The 16,084-nt window shown below is 42.5% G+C and overlaps 1 protein-coding gene across 3 annotated transcripts in view; it reads right to left on the bottom strand.

Annotated features, from left to right (window-relative positions):
• The window catches only part of Ncoa7 (nuclear receptor coactivator 7), a 137,155-nt gene that overhangs the window by 102,964 nt on the left and 18,107 nt on the right, over positions 1-16,084 (bottom strand). For all 3 annotated transcript variants that reach the window (XM_005065771.4, XM_013110208.3, XM_040728440.1), the window contains exon 2: positions 11,755-11,880. In XM_005065771.4, the coding sequence (XP_005065828.1) occupies positions 11,755-11,813 (59 nt within the window). In that variant the 5' untranslated portion in view covers positions 11,814-11,880. The remainder of the gene's footprint in view (positions 1-11,754; positions 11,881-16,084) is intronic.

Raw genomic sequence — 16,084 nt, 5'->3', positions numbered from 1 at the left:
AAATGCCCAGCCTGTCCTTAAAGGAAGGCAAAACACATGATTCTGACTGCTAATGGCTGAGTGTTCACAAGCTTGTTGTTAATCACTAGAAAAAAGTTAATGATTTCCTGGAAACATTAGCAGGTCAAACTCGACCGTAGATGTTTTTCCCAGTAATGAACAGTAGTACTCTGTAAATATTCCCTTAAGAGCTGCCTGATCTGAACTCTATCAAGAAACTAGGAAAGAAAAGATTTAAACAACAGTGCAGTGCATGCAAAACTTTAATTAGAAATTAGTAAAACGGTCAAAGAAAGCAATGCTTTTGAAATATTCTTAATATTTTTAAGATTATTTAAAACCACCAAGTACTAAAAACCTTATGGTGATAAAAATTAAGACTCACTAACCATTATATACTGTATTAAAGATAATGATTCACATAGTCTGTCTTTCACGTGGTCACTAAATATTTTTAACACTGGCTATATGCCAATCACTGTGTTGGCTCGTGGAAGGAGCACTGAACCATTACAGAGTCTTCTCTTCCCAGGTGGCATGTTGAGAGGAGGCAGACTACAAACCAAAAACAAATCAGAACTATGCAGAATGTGTTCCCGACCCCTTAGGCGGAGCTGTGGGTGACTCCAGGCATGCTACCTACCCAGAGGCAATCGGGACAGATCTTTGAATTGACCAAATAAGGTTCCAGTAAAGACAAAGCATTTTACCTCCAAAACCAGGTACAGCTTTTACTACTTAGCATATTACAACACAGACAAGGTGTTCTAACCCACCTGTCAGACAAGGCAAAAAAAGACATACTAAGTGAGAGACAGACCACACGGAAGGGAATAAAACAGCTGGAGATGAAGACAGCTGGGGGAGGGTTTGGAATTCAGATTCTCCATTTGGAAGCTAAGTGATTTCAAGGAGGGGTATATTTAATTTCCTGAACAACGGATTCTTTGCTGCATTTAACCTACACATAAGATCAATGTGTACGTAAAGCAAATGTTTGCCAAGGCACTTTGCGAAGGGCTGGGAAATGTTCACACTCACTGTTATCTTGTGCGAGCAACAAGCACGGTGAAACCAACAGAGTAAAATGAACAAGTATCAAGTATCAAGAAGGTTTTCTTTTCATGTATCAATACAGTCAAAACCTGTGACCTGATGGGCTGTCTGAGTCCAGCTGGTAATTAGCTTCTCCTTAAATTTCAGGCACATTGTGGATATTCAAACCTCTAACGGCCCACAGCCAGCAGAGTAAAGCAATCTACAGACTGAAGTTTAAAGGGGCAACAGTTCACATGGAATCACTCTGCCCCGAAGGGGGGGGCTCTTTGTAGGATCAAGTACTGCTCTGTGGGGCTGGAGAGGGAGAGGATGCCCCTCTGTCCTCACCCAGTGTGGCAGCACAGCTAGTCAGAAGCATCCAGGTGAGGTCTTCCACACACGCTAAGGGTCTGCATTCAACCTTGAGAGTAAGTGAGGCCTTATGTCAGGTCTGTTTCTATATTCCTATCTATTATGAGAAACCACTCATTTGAGAAAGGATGCAATCTCTCTAAATTTAATTTAAAAAATGAAATCACTTAAATTCAAAACTCTGTCACAGCGGCGAAAGTATACACTGTGTCCTATCACCATGGTTGGTTAATATTTTAGTATTAATATTTTAATATTAATTATAGATGAATAAACCTGATCAAACACAGCACAAGATATCATCATAATACAAACCAGATACTTTGAAAAGAACTTTTATAAACAACTTAAAATTCTAGAGGCTAGGATGAATTTTTCTAATTTAATTTACAACCGGTTAACTTAGTTTCAAGCTGCCAGGATTGCCCATAGATGTCTGTTCCTTCCACACTGTTAGGATTAGCATATCATACAACCTGAGTTAACCTATAGCAGAATTCTTCAAACTTTTTTCCCACACAAAAGTCTTTTTTATCTGAGGGACTTGTATGCAACCCCAGATGTGCAGGTATTATAAAACACAAATACACATTAAATATTTACTGATAATACATCATAAAATCAGTTTAAAATATTTTTCGGATATTTTTCATATTAACAAGACAGATGTGTTTGTTTCTACACAAACCATTAACCCTTAGATGATTATTGGGCATTCAGCGTTTTCAATATTCTTCAGAAAAAATCCAATGTTTACCTTATAACTGTGGAGGCTGAAAATGCCATTCCACAAATACAGAGTGTATAGGTATGCGTAAGGTGCCTCAGAAACTATTCTATTACACTTTGTGTCCTATTCCCAAGCTCAAATGCATTTAATTTTTTTTTCCTAAAGTTAAACTCAGGTCAACAATTCAAACACCAGTTTTTTGTTTGTTTTTTGTTTTGTTGTTGTTGTTGCTTTGTTTTGTTTCAAATCAAGAGCTATGGCATTGGAATGATGGCTCAGAGGTTAAGGGCAAATACCATTCTTGCAGAGGACCTGAGTTCAATTCCCAGCACCCACATCTGGTAGCTCAACAGCTGCCTGTTAACTCCAGCTCTAGGGTGTCTGACATCCCTCTGTCCTCCTCACTCATATGGAGACATATACATGTAAATAATAATAAAAATGAATTTTAAAAACCAGCCACCATAGCATAGTTTAATCTAAAGACACACTAACTTGATACTTAACATGCTAGGGATTAGGAGTAGGAAAATATAAGTCTTTGCTTTCTATAATTAAACTGTGTTTCTACAAAAGCAGAGAACTTATATATGTAGTAAATACACCACAGTTGACAGCACACAACAGTCTCAAACCAGAGTGGAGGTGTTTCCAGCAACATTCCGCATGGGGTGGCATGGTGGTGCACAGGTACATGCTGTGTGTTCAGATCCAAGGCTGCTGGGAAGCCCTGTGATGCCAATCTGCCCAGAAGACCCTGGGATTCATTAGACGTTTAATTTTGAGTTACACTTGGGTCATTCTAAGTCAAGAACCCTTTTATTGATGCTAGCCTTTTCAAGATGCCCACATTCAGTTGTACCCCATCACGGAAGTGGCCCAGTTTAAGAACATGCACTCTACAAGCTGCTTGTAGCCACAGGGTGCCACAGGGCTCTGAGCAGGAAGACAGAGCACCAGCTCTGGACATGAAGACAAAGCAGGGTTTTAGATGCTGCTTTGCTGTCGACCTGATATCAAAATCTTTAGGTCTAAACTAATGTCAGAGTTAATTCCTATTTGGGGATGAAGATTTTTACATATCAGGCATTTGGTATGAAGATTCCAAGGATCTGTTTTCCAAGCTTTCTTCCCATCAAGGCATGGAGGAAGGGGGTAATAATTACACTGAGTCCTGGAAAAAGATGCTGATGGTAGATAGAGTCCAGACCTCTGGCTACCTCAACGGCTTCCTGGTAGTACGGGGAGTCTGCAGCTATGGCATGCCTCCCTGAGATATGACAGTGACTTTGATTACCAGTCACTGAATCTAAAGTACTACGCCAGTAAGTACATCATCGATACTTTTGTCTCATGGTCTTAGGACCCAACTGTTAAATACATTGGAAGTAATGTAATTTCCTTCATAGTTTTTGAGTACCTAACTGTACTACCTAACAGTGTCTCTGGGAAGCATATGATTCCAATTTGGCTTATTATATAACAGTTCCTTCTCCCTGATCTCAACAACAGGAGCGGATCACAGGATGAGAGCAGCCTGTGCGGATGAGAACTGAGTGAGGATCAAAGTGCAGGTGGCCACGGAGGAAGGCCTGGGATGAACTGTCTGAACACTCACTGCCCCAGCCAGTCTGTCCGTATACGCAGCCATCGTGGTTTCCCTCTGTCAGAACGGGAAAGTCTACTGAGCATCCTTAAGAAAAAAGTGAGGGGCAGTATCAGCTCTCAGCCACCCCACGCCCCCAAAGAAGGGACTTAAGGATCATCTGTCTAGCTCTGATTCTCCTTGTCATGGACCCTGTCCCAGCTGGGATGCTTGCTTTTTCCACATCTTAATAGTAGTCTCCTCTGGGCTGGCAAGATGGCTCAGAGGCTAAAAGCACCTGCCATGAAGCCTGGCAGCCTGAATTCAGTACCAGGACCACCATGGTGGAAGGACTGACTCCTGCAAGTTACCTTCTGATCTCCACGGGCTCACATGCACACACACACACACACACACACACACACACACACACACACACACACACACACACACACACACACACACCACACAACATACACACACACCACACACACACACCACACACACACACCACACACACACACCACACACACACACCACACACACACACCACACACAACATACACACACACCACACACACACAGCACACACACAGCACACACACCACACACACACACCACACACACACCACACACACACCACACACACACACCACACACACACCACACACACACCACACACACACCACACACACACACCACACACCACACACACACCACACACATACACCACACACACACACCACACACAACATACACACACACATCACACACAAACCACACACATACACCACACACACACACACCACACACACCACATACACACTACACACCACACACACACCACACACATACACCACACACACACACACACACCACACCACACACACACACAACTCCCTCACATCCCCCACACACACCCACACACACCACACACACACACCCACACACACACACACACACAGAATCCATAAATGGTATAATAAAAACCTTAAAATACATTATTTGCATTTAGCAACTGAAGAAATGGAAAGGACGTTTCAAGGACTTGTCCCGGGCTATTTAGTGAGGTGACTTTCACACATTGGTGCTGTGCCCGTACCTGGGAAGCTCGGGACTGCTCCAGTCAGGTCAGAGGCCAGCTGTGGGAGTGCCATTATCTGAGGAGTGGGGGTGGGTGCTCGAGCCTGCTGTGTGCTCCGCATCCCTTATCACTGCAGCTGCTGACAGAGGTGGTTGGGCCGATGCTGCTGGCCCTGACAGGGGTGGAAGAGAAGATAGTGGGTGGGAAAGGCAGTTCTGCTTTTGGTGATAAACAAGGGAGGAGGAGGGAACCAGCAAGTCTGGGGAAGGCAAACCTCTGTGCACATCACTGGAGTCACTCGGGGTCTACTTGCCTGCCCTGCCAGAGCCTGCAGAGATAAAAAGTAACCTCCTGTAAAGCCCTCCCATAATCCTCCCACAAGCCTCCTGCAGTCCTTCAGGAACCTACTGGAACCTACCCCTTGGTTTAATGTCAGCAAGTTAACCCTTGACCCGGCGCTATTATACTTTTAAAGAACTTTAAAAATAGGTATATACTTATTTATTTTCCTGAGTATGTGTGTGGGCAGGTACATGGTTCAGCACTTGTCACGGAGGTAAGAGAACACGGTGTGGGAGTTGTGGTTCTCTCCTGAGTTCACGTCATCAGTCCTGGGGGTAGGCACCATTATGCCAGGGCTCAAAACACTTAAAGTTTTGAGGTTTAGTCTAGTAGTGATGTGTTTGTTTAAAATACTGAGGCTTGAGAGCAATCCTTAATCAAAAAACACACATACACATACATACACACACACACACACCACACTGTAGGGAAAAGGGGCCAGTCAAAGAAACACACCCTGAGCAGACCCAAAGAAACACACTTTGGCCCTGCAACCAGAACTAAAGAAATGCACCCTGACCCTGAAACCAGTGCCAAAGGAACACACTTTGTCCCTGGAATCAGAGTCAGTGAAAGAAATTCACTCTGGCCCTAAAATTGGAGCCAAAAGGCTAAAAAGGACCAGAGAAAGAAACACACTTTGGATCTGAAACCAGAGCCAAATCTGACCCTAATCCTGTGCAGAAAACTAACCAATCCTCGAGCAGAGTTCTAGCCAATCTGAGCTCAGCACTAAAATCTGACCAATACCCACCCTGGAAGCCTTATATAAACCCTGTGTCTGTTCAGCTTGTGTCTGTTCACGCTACCTTTGCCGCTTTGGCAGAGGTTAGCCACTCTCCTGGATTCTTCCCTCCCAATAAACCCCTTCAATTAGCTTTGGGTGAAGATCTTCTTTTGCAATGGCGACGGAGCAGAGGTGACCCTGAGCAGAGCCAGCAGGGCTGTAACTCTTGTCCAGGAAACCTTCCCTTGGCAAAGGAGAGTTACTCCGCTTTCCTGGAGCAGAGCTGAACTGTAGCAACTTCACTGAGAAACCTCCTGCTGAGCAAAACTGCTACACTGGGCTAACATCCCCAGCTGGAAGACCCTGTCCTGCAAGAGAGGAGCGGATACACCAGGGAAGCCTTTCCCTGAGGCCGGGCTGTAAGCAGCTAAGCTTACTGCAACCTGTGGTGGTCCTTGGCTCCCGAGCTCCAGGATACCTTTCCATCTGAGCTGTGTAACACTCAGTATTCTGTGACTCCCGAGTGCCAGAATACCTGACCCACTCCTGTTCCATCCCCATCCAGCCCGAAATGCCAACACACAAACACACAAACACACAAACACACACACACACACACACACACACACAATATAGAAACACCCACATGAAAATCACAGACTAAACCAATGTCAAATGAGTGTGAAAGAATGGGAGCACTATTGGGCACTAATTAAGAAATTATTGCACTTTTAACAACAATGGAAAGACAAACAAGCATGGCCACATTACCTCACCATCACCCCAGAGCACAGAAGCACAAAGAATAAACTTATTTAATAATTTAGTTCTTCATTTGGTGAGGAGTTTGCTTATTTTTGTTGTTGATGTTTTCAGGTGTTTTTTTATTTTCCTCTTTCCTTTCTCCCTCCCTCCCTCCCTCCCTCCCTCCCTCCCTCCCTCCCTTCCTCCCTCCCTCCCTTCCTTTCTCCCTCCCTCCCTTTCTTTATTTTGAGGCTGGGTCTCACTGTATTAGCCCTGTCTGGTCTGGAAATTGCTATGTAGACAAATAGCCCTTAAATTTGTGGGTATCCCACTGCCCTTGCCTCCTGAGTGCTGGGATGACAGTTATGCACGGCCATGCCTAGACTTGCATTTGGGTTTTCAAGACTTGTTAAGAATCAAGGGATTAATAAATACATAGATGATATACTTTGAGCTACAAATTCTTTGCAAAGACCTGAGGAGAGGTCCCAAGAATCACTCAATCCACCTAAACAACTGTTTCAAAACTATAACTCTATGGAAACTCCAAAGCCAGGACATCCTAAAAATTTACCAGGATTTAAGCAGAGTAAATCCCACTTAGTGGGAACCCACACTCCCCCTCAGAGAGTTACACGGCTATATTCCACATCACTAATTCAAACCATAGTTATTAAAATATGAGCTTTTTAAAAATTTACTTCTTGGAGGCTTGGCCTTACTATGTAGACAAAGCTAGTCTGGGAATCACGACTGGGCCCAACTGCAGGTTAAACTTGAGACCCTCCTGCCTCAGTGTACTTCCTGGTGCTAGGAATATGAGTGTGTGGCATTATGCCCATCTAAAGCTGACTCTCAGATTTAACCTTGCTGTAGCTGAAAGGCATACCAATGGAGGAAGTTTGCTGAGAGAGAATTTACCAAACACAGTCATACAATGTTTATGAAACCACATGATGAAATAGCACACACAAAAATTGTTGACTATTTACTAACAAGGAAAAAGGAGCAGGGGGCAGAGGGAAACAGTTTCAAAGCAGCTTGGGCCATCAGATACACACAATGCTAGCTAGCAAGCAGAGCAGGGCAAATCTTGCATTTGCTTTTCTCTAGACACAAGAGGCGATTTGGGTAAAGTACGTAATTTGGTTTAGAGGAAAACTGTGATTGCATCAATCTGGCCTTGCCCTTGGCCTGACTTTGTGTTCCTCCAGAGATTGCTTGGACTGCCCTTAAGTACACTGCCCTAGAAAAACCTGCCCTGTGTTGTCAGAAACTGGCTCTCAAGTAAGTTCCATTGGGCAATTCCTCCTCATGACAACCCAAGTTTCATCAGGAAGTATTTGGAAAGATTTATAATCTACTCTGGGTGGCTCTTTCTTCTATTCTCCTTCCTTCCTTTCTTTAAAATCTTTTGGTTGTTTAAATTTTCTCTAGGGTCATTTTGTTATTTTGCTTTTTAATAATTTCATCATTTCTGGCTTTCATTGTATAGCTGAACTATAGCATTCTCTCTCTCTCTCTCTCTCACTCTCTCTCTCTCTCTCTCTCTCTCTCTGTCTCTCTCTCTCCTGTTCTTCTCTTTCCCTCCTTCTTCCCTTCCTTGCATTCTCTTCCTCCCTCCCCCTCTTCTTTCTCCCTCCCTCTCTTTTCTCTCTCTCTCTCTTCTTTCCTCCCCTTCTCCCTCCCCACTCCTTCCCTCTCTCCCTTTCCTTCCCCTTCCCCTGCTCTCTGCATTTAAAAACTGTTACCTGTTTTTAAAGTCCTACTGATATTTATCCTGTCTACCTCAGAAACTGCCAAGGTTGCACGGATGCATTCTTAGCTATTCCTTTTCTTTTGACTGTTTTTCAGAAGAAGAGAAGGTACAACATCACAAATGAGTGTGTGTTTATGGGCTGAAAAGCAATGTCTTTTTTCTATTGTGGGTCTGCACGCTGGTCTAAGGGACCTCCTTACATCTTAAATTGGGGAGGAGCTATTGCATATTCCTAGTTGGACTTTGGGACACTCATAACTTTGCTCTGTCGCTTGTTCCCTTTCTGGGTTAAGTAGATGAGTGTGTGTTGCATTCTCCCAGGAAAGTTTCTCACAACGAACTTGGTAGCCCAACAGAGACTTGACAGAACCAAGGATAAATTGGGGAGGAGCTATTGCATATTCCTATCTATAGATAGCAAGGCATGCAATGAAGGTTGAGCAAGCTGGAAGAGATAAGGCGTTAGCATGAAGCAGGTGATGCATTATCAACCAGGCTAGTACTGGGATCTGGAAATCACTTTATAGCCAGACTAAAAAGCACTCTCACTTCTAGAGCGATCTCCTTAAGGCACCTGTAGAAAAAAAGGAAAAAAGAGGGGGAGGAGAGGCCAAGAACCCGAACTGAATTCTACATCACATCCAAAATTTAGCTCAAAATGGAACAAGACCTTAATACAAAATAAAATATTTTTTAAAAAACTTCAGAAAATAAAGCAGGAAAGAATAGCTTTAGAATCTAGGACAGGGACATAAATGTCACACTTGACACCTAAAGCACAATTCACAATTCACAAAAGCAGAAACTGATAAAATGGACCAGAACAAAATTTAAAACTATTGTTCTACTAAAAGAAAAAAAACAAAACAAATAAACATATAAAAATAAGCCACTGGCTGCACCAGAATATTTGCAAACCACACATCTCATACAGGACTATACATAACACATATAACCAGTCCACCAAATTCAACAGTAAAAGCCAGGAGATTCAATTTGAAAATGGGTAAAAAAAACATGAAAATAAATTTTACTGATGATGTAGAGATGGTGGTATACATAGGAACAGACACTAGCTTAATTAGGTATTAAATAAAACTGTGATGAACTATTATTGCACACTCTTGGAACGGCTGAAATAAATACTGACACCATCAAATGCTGGTGACAATGCAAACAGGGTCACTCATACATGGCTAATAGGAATGCCATGAGGCACAGCCATTCATTCTGGAAGGACCACAATCTCTTATAAAATAAAACATTAATCTAGTATTTGACTCAGGAATTGGGCATTAAACCTAGAGAAATGAAAACTTAAAAATTCACACATAAATGTATAGATTAATGTAATAAGCAGCTTTGCTTGTAACAGCCCAAACCAGAAACAATGTTCTTCAATAGAAGAATGACTAAGAAGCTAATATCCTCCATCTATGGACTAAAACCATTTAACATACAGGAATAAATCATCAATAACTAATACCCACAACAGCTTGGATGGATCACAAGTAAATTACAGAGATAAAGAAACAGAATTCCCATAAGTTACATGGTATATAAATTCATTTATATAATAGTCTTGAACTAGACTCTAGGAACTCACTGATAGTTAGGAGTGTCAAGTGAAAATAAGAATGTCAAGCAGAGTGAAGGGCATGAGAATGGTTACAAAATGGCAGGACACAGCATCCTCTTGCAAGTTGACTGTGATACTGGCCAGACAAGTCTACTCACAAGATAGAGCTGCACATAATTAAATATGCGCGTGCGCGCGCGCGCGCACACACACACACACACACACACACACACACACTGACTTACTTACTTGTAAATCTGGGAAACTAAACAGAGGTGGCAGCCCATAAGAATGTCAGTTTCCTAGTACAACATGTTACTACTAAGGGGGGAAGTGAATGAAGAATACAGGATTTCTCTAACATTACATATATCTACAAGGAAATAGATAATTATGGTAAAACAATTATATAGTTCTTAACCTAAAGATACTATTTTTCTAATGGCTAATCCATTACAAGGCTTATTTCTTTCTTCCCCTATGTTGTTATTCTCTCTAGTCCTAAGAGCAGGAAACATTCTACTACAATAAATACTTCAGCTCTTGTTTTCCCAATTGCCCAATTTGGGATTTGTTATTCTGATTGGGGCATATCCTTTGGAGATAGCCCTGTGCTTGAATATCAACTCTCATGCTGCATGAAATGAACACAGCATTTTCTGATTCTTACTTACCTTGTTTGCTAAACAGAACTAAAATAACCCACATCCAGGACTTACTTTGACAATACATACTAAAGCACTCACACACAGTAAGTCATCAGCCTATTGCCCCTTTCCCATTAAAAGTTTAAAACATGGCTTAATTTCTGGATAAAGTCATTGACCAAAAAAATCTTTTGGTTTTAGTTCTAAGTTTTCTATTTAGAAAATGGGAAGTGCAGGGGGAGGCTCTAGGCCCTGCTCCAAATGAAATGATAGACTTTGATGATCCCCCATGGAAGGCCTCATCCTCCCTGGGGAGCAGAAAGGGGATGGGATATGAGGTCTGTGGGGGCACAGGGGTGGAGGGGGGGAGAGGGAATTTGGATTGATATGTAAAACAAATTTGTTTCTAATTTAAATTTAAAAAACAGGAAAAAAACAAAAAGAAAACGGGAAATGCATTTTTGCAAGCACAGATTGCGGGTTGGGGATACAGTGGGGCTAAATTCAGTTCTTAAGCAAACCAGCTTAGGAGCCCATATGATTACTTGAAAACTAGGCTCTCTCTGAGGTCAGCAGCATCACTGATCATTTACTCATGGTTAGTGAGTGACAGCCAAACAGTGGCTTGAACCTGTAGCTAGCAGATACCAGATACTCTATCATAAAGCACACATACATTAGAGGAGCTGAGGCCGTAAGACTCGAACTCTAATGACATCATCTCACCCATTCCACCTACAAAATGCAAGCTTCTTAACCACAGTTCTCCATAAAGCTTTAAACTTGTCAGATTTTCAAATTAGGGCCCAGCCACTTAAGTTTCTGACCAGCAGGAGCTAAGAACCTAGAATTAAAACTCCACGGAAGCTGCTAAGCAAGAATTTCAAGCAACTCACAGGCTGGCACCGGGCTGCTAAACCCTACAAGGAGCTGGAGCCCCAGAGAACCATCAACAGAAAGGCAGGTCATTCCTCGGATACTAAGTTTACAAAGGACAAAATGGAGGATATTCAACTTTTTGATCACCCACTCTCCTGTTTAACAATCTCACAGAACACAAAGTGCCAAGTTAATTTTCCAGTCAAAGTCCTCTCAGAGTGCTATTGCCTTAAAGCACTGATATAATTTTTGCAAAATGAATGCTTACCGAGCAAAATAACTCTGTTTCCGTTCCTTCTGTTCCTTCTTCTCCTCCTTAGTATCCATAATACACAACCAAAAGTGCAAAGTAGTTGGAAACGTTCTTTTTAATCAGTGAGTCATATTCCTGCAACTGAAAAATAAATAAATAAATCAAGCAACTCTAAGGCGAGACGTTTATAATCACTAATAATAGAATAAAGCAGAGTAGAGGTACATGGTCCAAAACAAATGAAGGATAAACTTTAACCAGGAAATAGTCACGAGTCAGGCACGAAATGCAAATGGGTTGGAAGTGAGGCAAACTACAACACCATCATGAGAATGGTCAGCCACAAAGCAGACTAGCGATGGGAAACCAAACCGAATGCTTTCTCCATAATTAACCATGATTCCAAAATGAAAACTTCCACGGGCCAGAAGACTGGGGGGGAAATGCTGCACTATGCCACTTACTCATCTTTTAAATACTGGTCACACAGTCTCTCTTTCCTAGTACTTCATGATAAATCGTCCTCACGGGCAAGTATGCAGATGGCTCACTTGGGTGTATTGCAGAAATGTGCTTTGCTCAAAAGCAAAAATAATGTTAGCCAAGCGAATGTGGCGCACACCTTTAATCCCAGCACTCAGGAGGCAGAGGCAGGCGGATCTCTGTGAGTTCGAGGCCAGCCTGGGCTACAGAGCTAGTTCCAAGGACAGCCTCCAAAGCAATACAGAGATACTCTGTCTTGAGAAACCAAAATAATAGTAATAATAAGAATGATGATGATGATGATGATGATGACGTCAGCATTCTATCTTATCTCCCGGAACATGCCATCGAAGGGCATCCCACTTGAGCAGATGTGGAAATGAAAGCACAGAGGCTCAGGAAACAACTTGGAAAGCTGTGCCTCTCTGCGCTGGCTCAGCCCCTCTCCAGCCCAACCCCCTCCACTATGCTTGCTGCAGTGGTGCGAACCAATAACAAAAGCTTCCCTAAATACCACTTTCATCGCGCTATTCCTCTGCTCAGAATTCTCCACGCCCACTCCAGCTTCGGCCAGTGAATTTCCTACAGAGCTTTCGGACACGCCCTATCTCACTATGTTCATCAATCAAATTTAAATTCAAAGAAGCCAAAGCACCCTTGCAAGACAAAATTGTTTATGTTATGTATCTATTTCAATTCAATTCAGTCTCATAGGCAATATACATTACAGGGAAGGCACCATGATACGTATTGAAGTTCAAGCTAAATGAGGCGTTAGATTTGCTCTAATGGAATACACTGTGTTTTGTGAGGCAGACGCAGAATCGCAATATTATGAGACATCTACTGTTTCAGAGGGGATAAGGTGTCAAAGGAGACTATAGAAAAAAAACACCAAAAATCAGGGTCCCAAAACATATGTATCTCAAAATGTCATGTTGGGCATCATAAACAAGCTTTTTTTTTTGTCAATTAGAAGCCTTAATGTTTTAAAATTATTTTAATTACGTGTATGGGTATATGCACATAAGGGCAGGTACTTGCAGAGGCCAGAGACTTCAGATCCCCTTGGAATTGGAATTACTGGCAGTTGTGAGCTGCCTTATGTGGGTGCTGGGAATCAAACGCAAGCATTCTACAAGAATAGTATATGCTCTTAACTGCTGACTCATCTCTTTAAATCCTAAAACCCTCATAAAACATTAAAAAAAAAAAACCCACTCAGCCTTAAATAAATCCGTTGATACCCTCATCTCACATAGTAAGGATGCCGGCATGGGTGTGGGTTTCCCAGCCCAGATACAGAAAAGTGGTTCAGCTTGAACCAAAACAATAGAACAGAAGAGTTCCCCGCTGTTCCAGCGCCAAGCGTGCAGCACAGCAGTGTGAGAGGGAAGAGAAAGGCAAGGGAAGGATGAGAGTCATGGAGGAAGGGCTTGTTTATCGCTCTAAGGAGCCATGCACCCTTCCAGCTAGGCAGCCCATGCTCCCCGCTCCTTGAGGCATTTTCTAGCCATCTCTACATGAGCACACCAAAGCCATGGACTGCATCTGTGGTAGGTATGCCATGGGCAAATAGTTCAGTGACTGTTCAAGAGAGCACCAATTGTTCTCATCCATGAAAGGACGTCACCAAGGGATTCTTTGGTGAGGCAGTGTGGCAGACTCATGATCAGACCGTGACTTGGAAGAATGAAGACAGTGGATTTGTGAGAAAGACCTTCGGGTTAAAAATTAAGCTTAAGAGGAGAAGGCTCACAACTAAGCCACAGTAATTGGTACAGAAAGGAGAATGAATTTGAGGGATGCCGAGGAGGCAGAGAAATTGAGGTTTGGCAGGCTATTAAACACAGGCAGCACAGGAGAAGGAATGAACGAGGTTTATGTTTCTGCTCCAGACACCAGGTGGACTGTGATAGGAGAGCTACCATCCAATATACAGGAAGAGGGCACACTGTGTGGGGGTGGTGTATAAGGACACTGAGATCAATCTTGGTTATCCATGGCTTCCAAGGGCCTGTGGGTGGTCAGCTGGAGACATTCTCTAGTCTCTGGTTAATTTGGTCACAATGAAAGCACAGGAGCACAATAAAAGCTAGAGAAAAAAAGAATAGGAAATTTATAGCATATGGTTATCATTAGGAGAAAAAGAAATGAAAAGAAAAAAAAGGGGAAAATAGCACAATGAGATCACTCTGGAAGTTTGGCGTAGGCTGTGCCCTCAAAAATATAAAAATAAATTAAAAATAAAAAAATTCGTCCAGTGGAGAAAACAAACGTGAGCAATAAACAATGTGTGTTAGTAACTTGGAGCTGCCAGAGAGTAACCCTCAGGACTTAGAACATAAAAGGTTCTATTTTGATGAAGGTAACATGATAAAGCATTCCGGGTACTTTATTATAACATACAGCACTGCAATAGGTAAAGAGAGATGAGGGACCCCAGGAGGAGGTAATACCTAAGCAGAAGGGTAGGAGTGGGAAAAGGGAATCAATCTTCATGTCACCAATGTCATGTCATTTATTTTGGCCCATCACCTACTTTATTACTCCTTAGAACTGCTTCACTCGGAAATTACCGCTGTCTAAAGGTGCGTGGGGCAGGGAGAGATGTCAATCATTTCCACTCACTCAACAGCACTGAACAAGGATTTAGTATACTTGGTATACTTGGGTGTCTTGTAATAAACTTTGGAGTCATAAGCAGTCAGAGATGAACCAGATAATGTAGTGTGGGATCTACAACGGCCAGTGTTGTAGCAAAAACCATGCCGGTTAAGATGAATGTAGCTGGTCTTATCAAACGGAACCGAGTTCAAAGAGCACAGGAAGCCAAACCACAGTGAGCTGTGGTAATTTATGGTCATCCAAGAATCTGGGTGATAAGGACGGGAGCTGAATTTACAGCTCTAGTCAGCTCTATGCCACACTAGGATTGGAACTCTTTCTCAACTCTACCCTTTTCTTCACTCCTTTCCCAAGCCTGAGGTTGCTTCCTTCCCTGAGCAGATCTAGCACACGCCTTTGTTAGAGAGAGCTTACCTCTCCTCTTCAGGAATGTGGTTCACCTGCTGTTATCTCAGGACATTGTATTTTAGGCTGTGTGAAGCTGCCTCCAGGCCCAACAACACCTTGGGTGACACTTCCTTTGACTTTCCCCAAGTATATGGCTCTACAATTGGTAGAAAATGTTATTTAAGAGGTCAAATTAATCCAGAGTTGGTGATAAAAACCAACATAAGGTAAGCTTTAAATGTGTTTGATATACAAACACACACACACACACACACACACACACGCGCGCGCGCGCGCGTGTGTGTGTGTGTGTGTGTGTGTGTGTGTGTGTGTATCAAATAAAGAACTTTGATGCGTGATGTAGAATCCTTCCAGCTTCCTTCAGAGTCTTAAACGGACTCAAATCCTAGACTCTCCATCCTCTCTGGTCCACATGACTAATTTTACAGTTCTCTTCCACACTGCACAAATAAGTAATGGTCTCTGTTTATTAGGTTTCTCCTCATGAATAAAAATGAAGTCATAACAGCCTAATTGGAAAATGTTTTATATTGAAGCCTTGGCCAGAAGCTAATATTTGATTCTAGAGGGAAAATATCGATAAAAATAGGCAAAAGAGGGAAACAATAAACAACGGGAGAACCGATATCTGGCACTACTGTTCTGTTTAAAAGTAATCAAGGCCAAGCCCCCTCCCCAATAATTAAATATGTTAATTTTTGTTTGTTTTCACATCTGTGAGGATTCTTTAAAGGAGACAGATATCTCACTTCAGCTCGAAGCACAGCAGCAGATTAGTCAGGAAGAGGTGGGCAGTGGACGCTAGGAAAATGATTTGCAGGAGAGC

This window comes from Mesocricetus auratus, unplaced genomic scaffold, assembly GCF_017639785.1.
Source record: "Mesocricetus auratus isolate SY011 unplaced genomic scaffold, BCM_Maur_2.0 Super-Scaffold_100018, whole genome shotgun sequence".
Lineage (NCBI taxonomy): Eukaryota > Metazoa > Chordata > Mammalia > Rodentia > Cricetidae > Mesocricetus > Mesocricetus auratus.
The sequence above is the reverse complement of the archived record's forward strand: the minus strand, read 5'-3'. Positions and strand labels throughout refer to the sequence as shown.